This window comes from Gymnogyps californianus, chromosome 12 (assembly GCF_018139145.2).
Source record: "Gymnogyps californianus isolate 813 chromosome 12, ASM1813914v2, whole genome shotgun sequence".
In the NCBI taxonomy this organism is placed as follows: domain Eukaryota; kingdom Metazoa; phylum Chordata; class Aves; order Accipitriformes; family Cathartidae; genus Gymnogyps; species Gymnogyps californianus.
This window is the reverse complement of record NC_059482.1, coordinates 10,708,369-10,719,659: the sequence shown is the minus strand read 5'-3', so window position 1 is coordinate 10,719,659 and position 11,291 is coordinate 10,708,369. Positions and strand designations below refer to the sequence as shown.

General features: G+C 38.5%; 1 protein-coding gene across 1 annotated transcript; it reads right to left on the bottom strand.

Annotated features, from left to right (window-relative positions):
- Positions 1 to 952: 952 nt before the first annotated feature.
- On the bottom strand, positions 953 to 10,175 carry LOC127021063 (fatty acyl-CoA hydrolase precursor, medium chain). Its single transcript, XM_050903990.1, has 14 exons — positions 10,103 to 10,175; positions 9,125 to 9,329; positions 8,130 to 8,271; positions 7,549 to 7,682; positions 7,068 to 7,221; positions 6,064 to 6,165; positions 5,029 to 5,133; positions 4,847 to 4,897; positions 4,199 to 4,339; positions 4,028 to 4,114; positions 2,868 to 3,015; positions 2,531 to 2,662; positions 2,148 to 2,220; positions 953 to 1,711 (listed from the first exon to the last, which is right to left on the bottom strand). Exons 1-14 carry the CDS (start codon positions 10,173 to 10,175, stop codon positions 1,537 to 1,539), a joined length of 1,722 nt encoding a protein of 573 aa, XP_050759947.1. The 3' UTR covers positions 953 to 1,536.
- Positions 10,176 to 11,291: the final 1,116 nt, after the last annotated feature.

Below are 11,291 nucleotides of genomic sequence, written 5' to 3'. Positions count from 1 at the left end.
TAACAGTATGGTTGAACACTGTTGCTACAATTAGCGGTTACTTAATGATGGCTTTTTGCAAGTAACGGTAACAACTAATGTTTATTGCAAGTTATGGAAAAAATGCACAAAAGGGGACAGCCGGGCAGAGGCTCAGTATAGATCACACTGCTCGAGGTCCACCAATGTGTAAAAGCAAGGCCAAGTGAACCCAGAGGTGAGGAGGAAGAAGACGACATCCTCAAGAAATCAACACCTGCAGGCAGGAACTTGGGCTGCCAATGTGTCACTGTGACAGCCCCTCCTGGTAAGAGCAGCCATAGACCGTGGGACACTGCGGGAGATGGGAGGGTGAGCTCGACACCAGTTAAGGGAGTAGTTAGAGCTAATTTATTGCTGTTTTTTTATTGTTATGAGTAGAGTTCTTATAGATTCTTGGATGCTTACATTGTGTGTTCCTTTGTGCCTGGCAAGCGTATCTTGCTTGTCATGTAACTTAGAAAAAAAGCCACTCCACTGCTTGTGTGCCCTGATGCATTCCAGATATGCCAAAAATGTGGTCGCAGCTGCTAGTGCCCTTGAAAGGAGGAAGACTGGGGGTGCATGCTTTGCACAGCAGCAGGTCTTCCCCTTGTGGGCCCACGGACAATGTTGAGCTGTCAACATGCAGTGAACAACATCATACTTTGCTCCCCTCCTCTGTCTTGGTGGGTTTCTGTCCTGCCAGCAAGGCTTCCTCCCTCCAGCCAGTGAATTGTGAATTCTTTGCCAGGAAGGGCTGAAGAACAGAAAATCACACCACAGAATAGTCTGTGAAAACCCTAGAGCCTTGAGACTCAGGTTCTGCAAAGAAAGCTGAAAAATTCATATCTGAAACCCTTTTGGCTGAAGAAACTCGGCACATTTCTGGCTTCTTGGGTGTGATTTAACCTCTTGGAATTAGCCCATATCAGTTAAGTGAAAGAAAAGGAAGTTCCAAAAAATCAAAAGCAACATTTATTTATAACAGTTTACAAAACAAGAAAACAAGTAGAGATTTTCTGTCCTCATTTGTGAGATGTCAAGCCCATCTCACAGATGTTTTTTGATGGATGCTCTGCTCCCTACAAGCTATTTCCAATTAAAGACAGTGGAAAGAGGCTGTAAGAATGACAACTGACCATTCTCTTCTGAAAGAAGAGGGGAAGAAGCATATAACATAGCCTGACACTTATGATATATTCTGTATAGATAATTTCTTACAGATTTCAATATATTTGCCAATTTCCCCCTCATTCCCCCTTCTCCCAGGAGCATTATTCAGTTTTGATATCCACTGAGTAGATACCATGGTCTTTTTGAGCCTGAAAGATTGGGGTTTTTTTCTGCTTGCTTCATTAAATAGTGATTTTTAGTCCCACAAACATTCAAAATTCCCCTTGATTCTTTCCTTTCACTGTGATCGTGACAACAGATTACATAATAATGAGATAGAAGGTGATTATTAAACTCTGCATCCTGACAAACTAATTTTTTTTAATGTCAGGTTTTAAAAGTAAACTATACCCTCCACAACTCTTACAAATCTGTATGTTCTCTCCTTTCATTCATCATTTGTTTTGTAAGCTGTGTCCAAAACTCCATTTTGCGTTCTTTCAATTTCTTTGCTGCCTTTTGCACTAGGTCTATTTCCAGGTATCTTTCATCCAGATCATACTGAGGCCAATGGACCAAGCCTTCACCGTTGGGATTTCTGGAAATAATATAATGAAAAGTTAGCTTTCCATTTGCCTATCAATTGTGCTCTGACTGCTCAGATTAAGAGCATTTCAGAAAACTAACACGAGCTCAGATTATGTGATTCTAGTACCTGAATAGTTGGATGTTTTCTATCAAAATGCTCATCAGTGGAATAGCAAAAGTTTAATAATTGCCGTTACTTTTGGATCTAAAACTCCATTGCAGATGGAGTAATAGCTCTTGGATTTTTTTTTTTCCTTTTTTGGTCTGCAGGTTCATTTAAAAGGTTTTTCTTGCAATCATTAAGAATAGAAATAATTTGCTTCAATATTTATCTTAAATTCTGCCAAATTTGTAGGAACCACCATGTAAGTATTGCTTCAGGCATATAAGTATGTTTCAGGCAGCACAGACAAAACTTGAGCTGTAATTAGCATTATGATTCTCACCCATTTCTAGCAAAGTTAGTCCAGTATCTCATAACAGTTCTGCTAAGTTTATTTTCTTCTTCTGTGGCATTCCCTGCAAAGTGAGAGATGAAATGGCAACATTAAAAACTAAATAATCAGAAAAGTAGCAGCTATATCAGTTCCAATAGACTGTAATCAGTTCTACTTGTTACTCGGAGCTATGGGAGTTTTACCTGAGCAGAGCTCTAGGAGAGAACTGCAGATGAATGATTTAATGAAAAGTAACCACTACTAAAGACAGAAAATATTTATGTTGATTCCAATGTTTCTAAGAGAGAAAGTCTATTCTAAAGCCCTCCAGTAAGTAAAATGAATAATAATAATGTTTAAAAGGAATACTTTAGTAAGCATGGATACATCACCGGCTAAGAATGGCTTTCCAAAGACAAAGGCAATCTCATCTGTATGATCTGCTTTTACAAACTCTGGTACAACACCTGCCGCTGAACTTGGTCGATGTTGAAATTCATAAAAGTAGACTGGGTTGCCAGCATCTAGTAGAAAATATGCAGAAGAGCGTTAGTCTGAGAGCTGAAAATACCTGCCACCAAAGATGATAAACTTTCATTACAAGCTATTTTGATAAAACGAAAACACTGTCAGTTCTTTGGATAATGAAGTGTGATGCATACTGTCCACAAACACACCCCAGGATGGAATTCTACATTTCTTCTAATAGATGCTGAATTAGAGACTTACCTCTATGGTATCTAGCCACTTCAGTGGCTGAAAGAACAAACAAAAGGTCTCCTATTGCATCAAGAAGGCCATCTCGCACCTGCGCACGGTTTTCTGCATTCCCTATGTATTCATTGTATACTCGATCAACAACTTCAGAAGTGACACCCTGAAATGAACAATAAAAATACTTCTTATAATGGTGATGAATATTATAAAGAGCAACAGCACTGAGTGTGCCATCTGCACATCCCTGGCTAAACCCCAAACATTACCTTCTTTCAGGGAAAATCCTCAGCTGTGTAAGAGTGTGGCTCAGAGCTCAGAATTGGGAGTTACACAGCTACCGGATATAGATGTTCTCAGGGAAAAAAGGTTTGCAAGATCTAAAGATCAAACATCTTTAGGTAAACATCAGTCAGTGATGCTGATAAATAGATACGGTAGTCTGTTCTCCCTTCAGTGGAAATAACCCTCATAAGAGAAAAGAAATCCTGTTGGATTTCATAAAATTCATTTATTGGTGTAGATGGCCATAATTTACTCCCTTTCAGAACAAGCCTGGCCTCTGCCTTTCCAAGTTCATGATGAATGTCTGTGACACTGAATGATCCATTGCAAGTACTGGCCATGTTTATAAAGTCCTTAATTCTTACCTATTAATCTGCATTTTTCTATATTTAGTCGTTTCAGGAGAGCACAAAGGAATCAGAAAGCTAAGAGGTTTGTAAATTACAGGGAAGCAAAACCTCAAAAAACCTGAACGTCGGTCTCTCAGTGCCATTTTAAACATCTCAGGTTATCCTTTCTAGTCTCCAACTACTGCTTCAGAAGGGTGTGTTCTATAGGTCTTGTGTCATACCTGCCGGTACCATGCATGTCTTGGATAACCTAGGGTATCTAAAATGTCACAAGAGACCTATGTTTAGGTACCTGAATCACTCCTGGATTTCCACAGAACTCTTTTTTAAAAAGCGGGGCATTTAGGATAGAAATTTAGAGTGTATTTTCAATCGCTAGTGGCAACAGGAATACACCGCATCTGCTGCCTATTACTGCCCCATGATAGGAAGCTGTCAAACAGAACAAAGTTTGCCTCTAAAATATACCCCTATATGTACAAACGTAGAACCAGACCAGTGAAGAAGCAGCACTGGGTTATTCTGAAAATGGTATCTTACCTTAAGTGATAATGCTAAGAAGCTCTGTAAAACTTGACGTGCAACGTCTTCATCCAGACCATCTGTGTAAGCAGGAAATTTCATCATCTACATGATAAAGAGAATCATATTTATTAGAACATCTTACATTAACAAAATTATATATAAATAACAACATTATAAGTCTCTTACCATAGGAACTACCCATCCAAATTCACAGTTATTTACTCCTATTATATATGGGACTGCATTGATCAGTTTTTCAGATAATAATTGCCTGGGACTCTTCGGTAAAAATACACCATCTGCAGATGCATTGATGAACAGGGAAGGCTGGAGGAAAAAAAAAAAGAAAGCTTCATTAATACATGAATTTTGCTTCTAGAAAAAATTTTCAGATTTTTACTGTAGTTCTAAAGCAAAACAAATTAAGTGCAAGTGAAAATATAAGAAGTAATAATATTCAAGCCATCTCTAAATTTTCTCTGTCCGATTTTCTGCACTAGGCAGAAGATTCTGTGAAGATTAGCATTATATTTTCAATGTTTGTGAAACATGGTGATGATGTCCAATTTACATCTCTTCTTAGTTAGTTCAATCCTGTTATGGATGTGTGGAGCAGTGGGGGAAAAACAAACTTCTGTGTTGAAACTGCAAAGGAACATGGAATCCAGCATTGTGATAAGAAATTTTAAGTAGGACATAATATATTATATTAATTAATTTTCAGGTTCTCTAGGAGAAACTGTGACATTTCCTATACTCTTTTCCTTCTCCTGGTAGAGCATGACAGCAGAACACAAGTAGCTCAAAGTCCATGCAGAATGAAAGGGAAGTAACCTGTTCACATTTTTCAGGTGAGGTAGAGCATGGCTGCGATGTTGTAAAATCCTGAAAAGGTCAAGAAAGTCAGATGTTACATTCACTTCAAGTTCTCCTGATATTACAACACACAAATAGCATACTCTGTTATGATAAAATTTGAAATGTCATTTAAATGCAAGAAGTATAATTTCACCTACCATTTTTAGTGTTATCTGTACTATCTCTTCTTCTGTTTTTTCTCTTAAGCATTCAACTATTGCAGCTGAACTGGATTTTTCACAGCCAGCGGCAGTAGCAATTCTCTGCAATCAATAAAAACAAACACTCACTTTTTCATATACTTCCCATAGAAGGCTCTATGTGCCACCGAGCTTGAGAGCCCAGCAGGGGGGAGTCTAAACTTCTGCAGAAGGATCATTGAAGCCAGACATGTTCCAGCTGCAGATGTAGAGAATAGGAAGCCCTCATAACCCTTCACACTGTGGGCTGAGCAGAAGGACAAACCATACGCCTCCAAAATATTTTGACACAGAAATAGACCAAGATAGTCATTCTGGTAAGTAACGTGCTGGGCTGAGAAGGCAGGATGACATAAAGGAGTTAGAGTGATGCACAGTCAGAATACAACTATGTAGATGGTAACAAAGAGCACATCATACCATTCTTGGTGATGTTTTTTTGGGTGGAGTAACAGCTGTCATTAGAGAGACAGAGCTCATTATAATGTTGCCTCTTTTATATCCCAATTATCGAATCTAGGTTCCTCGAAGTTGTTTCTTGTAGTTGAAAAAAAAATTCGGTTGAAGTCAGCTCTTCTTTTCAAATATAAACAAATTGAATAAAATCTTGTTTATTTGCACACAACAGGCATCAAACAGGAGGGGAAGAGAAGAGTACTCAGAATCTGGTGCCATTTTCCAGCCAAAAATTATAGCTCAACTTTTCCTGAAGACAGCATATGTTATAGTATGCCTTTACCTTTCACAATTCTTCCCTGCCTTCTCTCTTCGCTTTGTTAGTCTTTTGCTTTCCCTCGGACATATGTGGATATTTGGGTATTTGAAAAGCAAACCATCATTAAACATGTATTATTTGCACAGAGAAATACCGTCTTTAATGACTGTGGTTGTAGTTTCACAAGAAAAAAATTCTGGTTTTACGTTTTGGAATAAACAGTTTAAGATATGCAAAACTATCTGGAAAAATAATAAGAAATACCACAAAATACCCACTTGTGCTTCCTCCTCAGGGTGGTCAGTGAACAAAACCCTGACTGCAGTACCACTCTCTGAAATGGCCTTATGGAACAAGCCCTTCGCCAGGGGAGATAAGACCTGTAAAAAGGCAGGAACAAGGATTACGAGCATGACAAGCATTATGTTCTGACCACTGACTTAGAATTTCAATATCAGGAATTGCCATTTAAAACATTTTGAAAACAAATGTCATAAGACTGTTATTCTGTAGCCTCTGATCGTAGTTCAGCTATGCAAAGGGCTTTGGCAGCACTATCAGGGATAAGGAGTTCATGCCTGACTTTTCCCCTCCCATAGCACCTTGCTTCCAAGACTTCATGGAACTACACTGCAAGCCAGATATGGATCGAATATAACTGTCCAAGATAGTCTGGCTGTGCTGCAGAAGGGGAATAAAGAACTATTGGCCAGAGGGCAGGAGCTTAGGAAACAGCAATTTTTATCACATGTATCGCTGAACCCTGGTTTCACTGTGTCATCTGTACCAAACTGTGAGAGACTGGAGAAGAACCACCTCTTAGTCAATGTGCTCAGTGTTGATGTAAAAATTTTACATAATCACTGGGTCACAAAATGCACGTCTAGTTCAGCTATCATGACTATTCGCCTCAGTTACTTTGCACAAGTGACTGTTAAAGCAAACAGGAAATGGGCAATACATCCTCTTAAAGCACTTTTCTCACACGGATAAATCTTTGGGCTTTTGGCACTCCAAAAAAAACCCCAGAATTTAATTTAGCAGATGAGGAATAACATTTTGTGTCTGAACTACAGGATTTGGTTATGAAAAGAATATTTTCATCAATCAGAAGCTGTATTGTTGTATTGCGTTGTTGTTGTATTACAGACCAAGGTGATGTGTCATGTATTATAAAACCATCCCTTTTCTCTCACTGACTTTTCATGCAGGTACTAAAAATGAATGTGGACGGTGTTTTTTTTCTGTAAGTAATTAAAATTCAATATTACTGTGAACTTACAAGAGCAGAAACGCTGATTCCTCCTGCAGATTCTCCAGCGATAGTAACGGATCCTGGATCTCCTCCAAAATGTATGATATTTTCCTGAATCCACTGAAGAGCTGCTACTTGATCTAAATACCCCCAGTTACCTCGGGCATGCTTATCACCAGTGCTGCAGAGGAAGAATAGATTTGTTTAAATGCTCAATGCAAGAAAAAAGGCAGAGAAAAATACAATCTGTGGTGTAAGAAATCAGCTGCCATTCTCTACACAACTGAAAAAGAAATAGCTCAGAAAGCGTTGAGATTAGAGTAGCAATCGAACAAGAACAGAGGTGGAAGCTGACTTGGGACTTGTAAATTGTTCCCAACTGTCGCATATGTAATTAAGAAATGTATAGTTTCTTTGCATAAGCAAGAATTCTGCACATCTCTTCACAAAGGCTTTGCACACATAATTTTGGAAATCACTTAGCAAAAACTGAGATAAAATATCTTACCTAAAATATCCAACAATACCTAATCTGTACTGAATTGTTACAACCACCACATTGTCAAAGGCCGCTAATGCTGAACCATCATATGATGAAGCTGCTCCAAAAACTAATGCACCTCCATGGATCCATACAAAGACCTGGAAAGACAAAACCAGAAACAACCGCACACAGATAAGAGCTCCCAGTGATAAAAACTAAATATAAACCAAAATATAATATTTTGTGCTGTTTCATTCCTGACTCTTTCAGATTACATTTCACAAGTGGTAGACGTCTTTTGAATATGAGGCCTGCAGTCTTACAAAATGGCATTGATTTTGTCAAATACTTACACTATACTAGTGCCCCGTGACTTTTCACAGATTATTTAGAGGAAATCAAACATTGCCTAGCTAAAATGTCAATAAAATTTTATTTGTAAAATACGTTTTTGTGTCTCTCTTAAACCTCAACAAATACGTACTGGGGCAAAGCATGTAACTTGATCATCATTACAAAACCACACCTGTAAGTCTACATATAGCACAAGCTGTAGGTTTGCTGTAAAATAATTTTGCTAGAGGTTTTATAATGATTTTGCTTACAGGCAGCTTCTGTTTTTCTGTAGAAACGGGTGTATACACATTTAGGTATAAGCAATCTTCAGACACCTGGAGAAGAACTTTTTCTTTTCTATTTGTAATCATGTCTGAAAAAAGCTGTCCTTGTACTTTTTCCTGTAGACACCTGAATAAATGAAAAAATAACAAGCAACAGAAATAACTAAAACCTCAAAGCTACAAAGTGTAGCTTTTTTGAACTTCCAAAACAAAGTGCAAACCAGAAACCAATCTCTAGTACATTTCTAGATTGTTGGCAACAGAAAACAAAATATTTTTTTCACTTTTAATATATTTTCTTCCTTTGAACTGGCATGAAGGAGATCTATAAAAAGGAGCCACAGTCTACAGCAGTACACAGTGACATGCAGATATAATTTTGCATTTTTCAAAATATTACAGAAATATACCTGCAAATACATATGGCTATAAATTACTTCAATGAAAATGCAAATTAATTATTTTACATCTTCAATAGCTTTTTACATTGTAATGGTAGGTATTAGGCTTGAGACACTAAACAAGGGCAGTAGTACAAATGGAATAAGACATTTACAATGTAGACTAGAATTGGTCTGCATTTCGTATGTGTCCTATTAAGTATGTGACTCACTCAGCATTTTTTTCTTCTAATATTTAATTCCAGCATTTCCTCAGCTTCTTTCTGTTTCTGCTCCAAAGCTACACAGTTTATAAACATTGCTAAGTAATGGCCAAATGCTCCAAAACCAGAACATTATTGGCAAAGTGCTGGTCCACATTAGTTCATCACTGATGCCCGTTAGATAGCAGCTCTTAACAAAAAGAGCAGCTTATAAAGATGTCCTTAGAAATGCATTCATTGTAACAGTTGCAGGTGGTAACGAGATGGCACCAAGGAATTTATCTTTGAGGCTTTTGATTGGCCTGTACATCAGTGTCCTGGAACTGTATATAATATAAAATTATTAAAAAGATCAATGGTTTTGTCACTGTCTTACATTGGTGGGTAGGAAGTGGCATCTCTGACACCTTTCCATGGCTCAGGTGGCTGGGGTTCAGAAAACCTCAGTGGTCCAACTGGAGGCTTAGCAAAAGGAAGTCCCAAAAAGACATTTACACTCCTCTCAGCTGCGTCTACTTTGAATTGGTACCCTTGGACTCTCCCATATTTGGTCACCACTTCTGGTTGCTCTGCTTTTTGTCCTGGGGGATGTGAGCACAAAATCACGTAACTGGTCTATTCGTAAGTAACTGCCAGATTTCTAAGAGCTTTAGCTACTTAAATATACACCTTTTGTTTGCTTAAACAATTCATTTTCATACCTAAGTCTTCAACAAACTCTAATCAGTATAGCTGACATTATTTCAGCCTTCATTTTGATTGGTTCGTATGTGTAAACTCCCTCAGGTATATCATATGTATTGTCTTACTATACACACACATTAGTAATTGCACATATATCTTAATCCTTTTTGATCCAGGTTGTTAGTTAAAAGTCCAATAGATTGCTCTCATTAAGAAAAGGCATTTCCTTTTTAAGAAAAGATCTGTGAACACACAAAATATATTCCGGACCCTTGATAGTATGTACAGCCAAAAGAAAAAGCTTCTAACATACCTGAAAATAGTCTGGCATATACTGTTAACATTTAGGTAAGATTCATTTCAAGATCGGTGTGAAAGTTCTCACTACCAAATCACAAATGTGGTACGGTGGTCTGCTCTGCCTCAGCAGACAAGATTTTGGGACAGGAATTTGATTTTGCTATTTGCAAAAAAGTCAAATAAGATAAATGGCTGAAAACGGATCACAAAAAGAAATGAAGAACTACTTGCTATTCAGACTTAATTTCTATGCAGCAAGGTTGGGTGCCCAGCTCCTCCAATAAAGCTAGGGTTCCCCTAGGTGAGAAAGCTGCACATTTGCCCTGTTTCCTTACAGAAGGCAATAGAGAAAAACCCTTCTGAAGCTTACCAGTAGCTACAAGTGCTGTGACCCCGACGCTGAGAATCAAGGACAGCAGCGATGTGTCCTTTCCAGTCGCCATTTGCAAGCTAGTCACATATTTACTTCCTCAGTGTGTTGCCTTATATACTCTGTTAAGTATAACTGTTACGCAAGGCAAACACTGATTAGGAAAAGCAATACTCAAAGTGTGAGCCAACCTAGCTGCGGGCAGCCAGAGCAACTGCCCTGCCTGTAAGGCACTCCTCTGAGGGGAGTGCACGGCAGCTCAGCTGTATGTGGGAACAGGGAGACCTCCTGCCTTGTAGAGTGGCCCCACCAGTTTCATATTGGCTCCCTAGTGCTCCTTATAAATCTTATTCACAAAACCTCAGGCATCAACTACGTGCTTCAAAATGCTTCGAAAACAGTCTTCCATTGCACCAGGAGATTCACCCTGCTGCTGTAACACTACCATCTTTCACAATGAAGATAGGATTTACTCACACTACACAGTGAAGAGACCAGGAAGGAAACTACACTTTTACTGTATTACATCTGTTTACTTCATTTTGGCATTAATATCTCAATGTAAGGAACACACAATATAGCCACAAAGAGCAAAATCCAGAACAATACTCTTGAAAAATGTGCTTTTGCTGAAGTAAAAGTTGAGGGATTTTTATTCTCACAAAAGGATATTTTTTGACAAAAACAATACTAGAAAAATCTTAGCTTTTCCTGCAGGGTGGACACTGCACCTGTCACTCAGTCATGCATGTTCAGGCATGTTTGTTTGGTATCTAACACAATATATGAGTTTTGCAACACTAAAGAGATGCTTTCTCAGCTTTTGTAGTGTGGGAACAACATTAAAGGATTTGGGTGGTAAGTATACATTTAATGCCTCTGAAAAATCAAGAGGGTTTATGGACTTCTGCATGAACTCACATCTATTGTTGGAGCATGATATGAAAAAGAGGGAAGAGATAGCTGAATAGAAAGAAAAGAGATTTTCTGCCCATGTTAACTAAGAGATTGTGTTAGTTTTATGTAAGCTTTGGGCTCTGCCTTTTGGGGGGGGGGGGGGGGGGGGGGGGGGGGGGGGGCGGGCAAGGCTCAGTAGCTCTTGCCCCAGAAAGGCTGTTTTGCAATTTTATATCATGAGAATTCTCAGTTGTCGGAGTCAGCATTTCTATAGATGAATTTACTGCTTGCA

Coding starts and splice junctions, on each gene's coding strand:
- LOC127021063 (XM_050903990.1), bottom strand. CDS start 10,175: ATGGCGACTGGAAAGGACACATCGCTGCTGTCCTTGATTCTCAGCGTC. Junction 2,663..2,867: donor AGTGGCTAGATACCATAGAG/GTAAGTCTCTAA, acceptor ATTTTCTACTAG/ATGCTGGCAACCCAGTCTAC. Junction 2,221..2,530: donor TGGAAAGCCATTCTTAGCCG/GTGATGTATCCA, acceptor CTCACTTTGCAG/GGAATGCCACAGAAGAAGAA.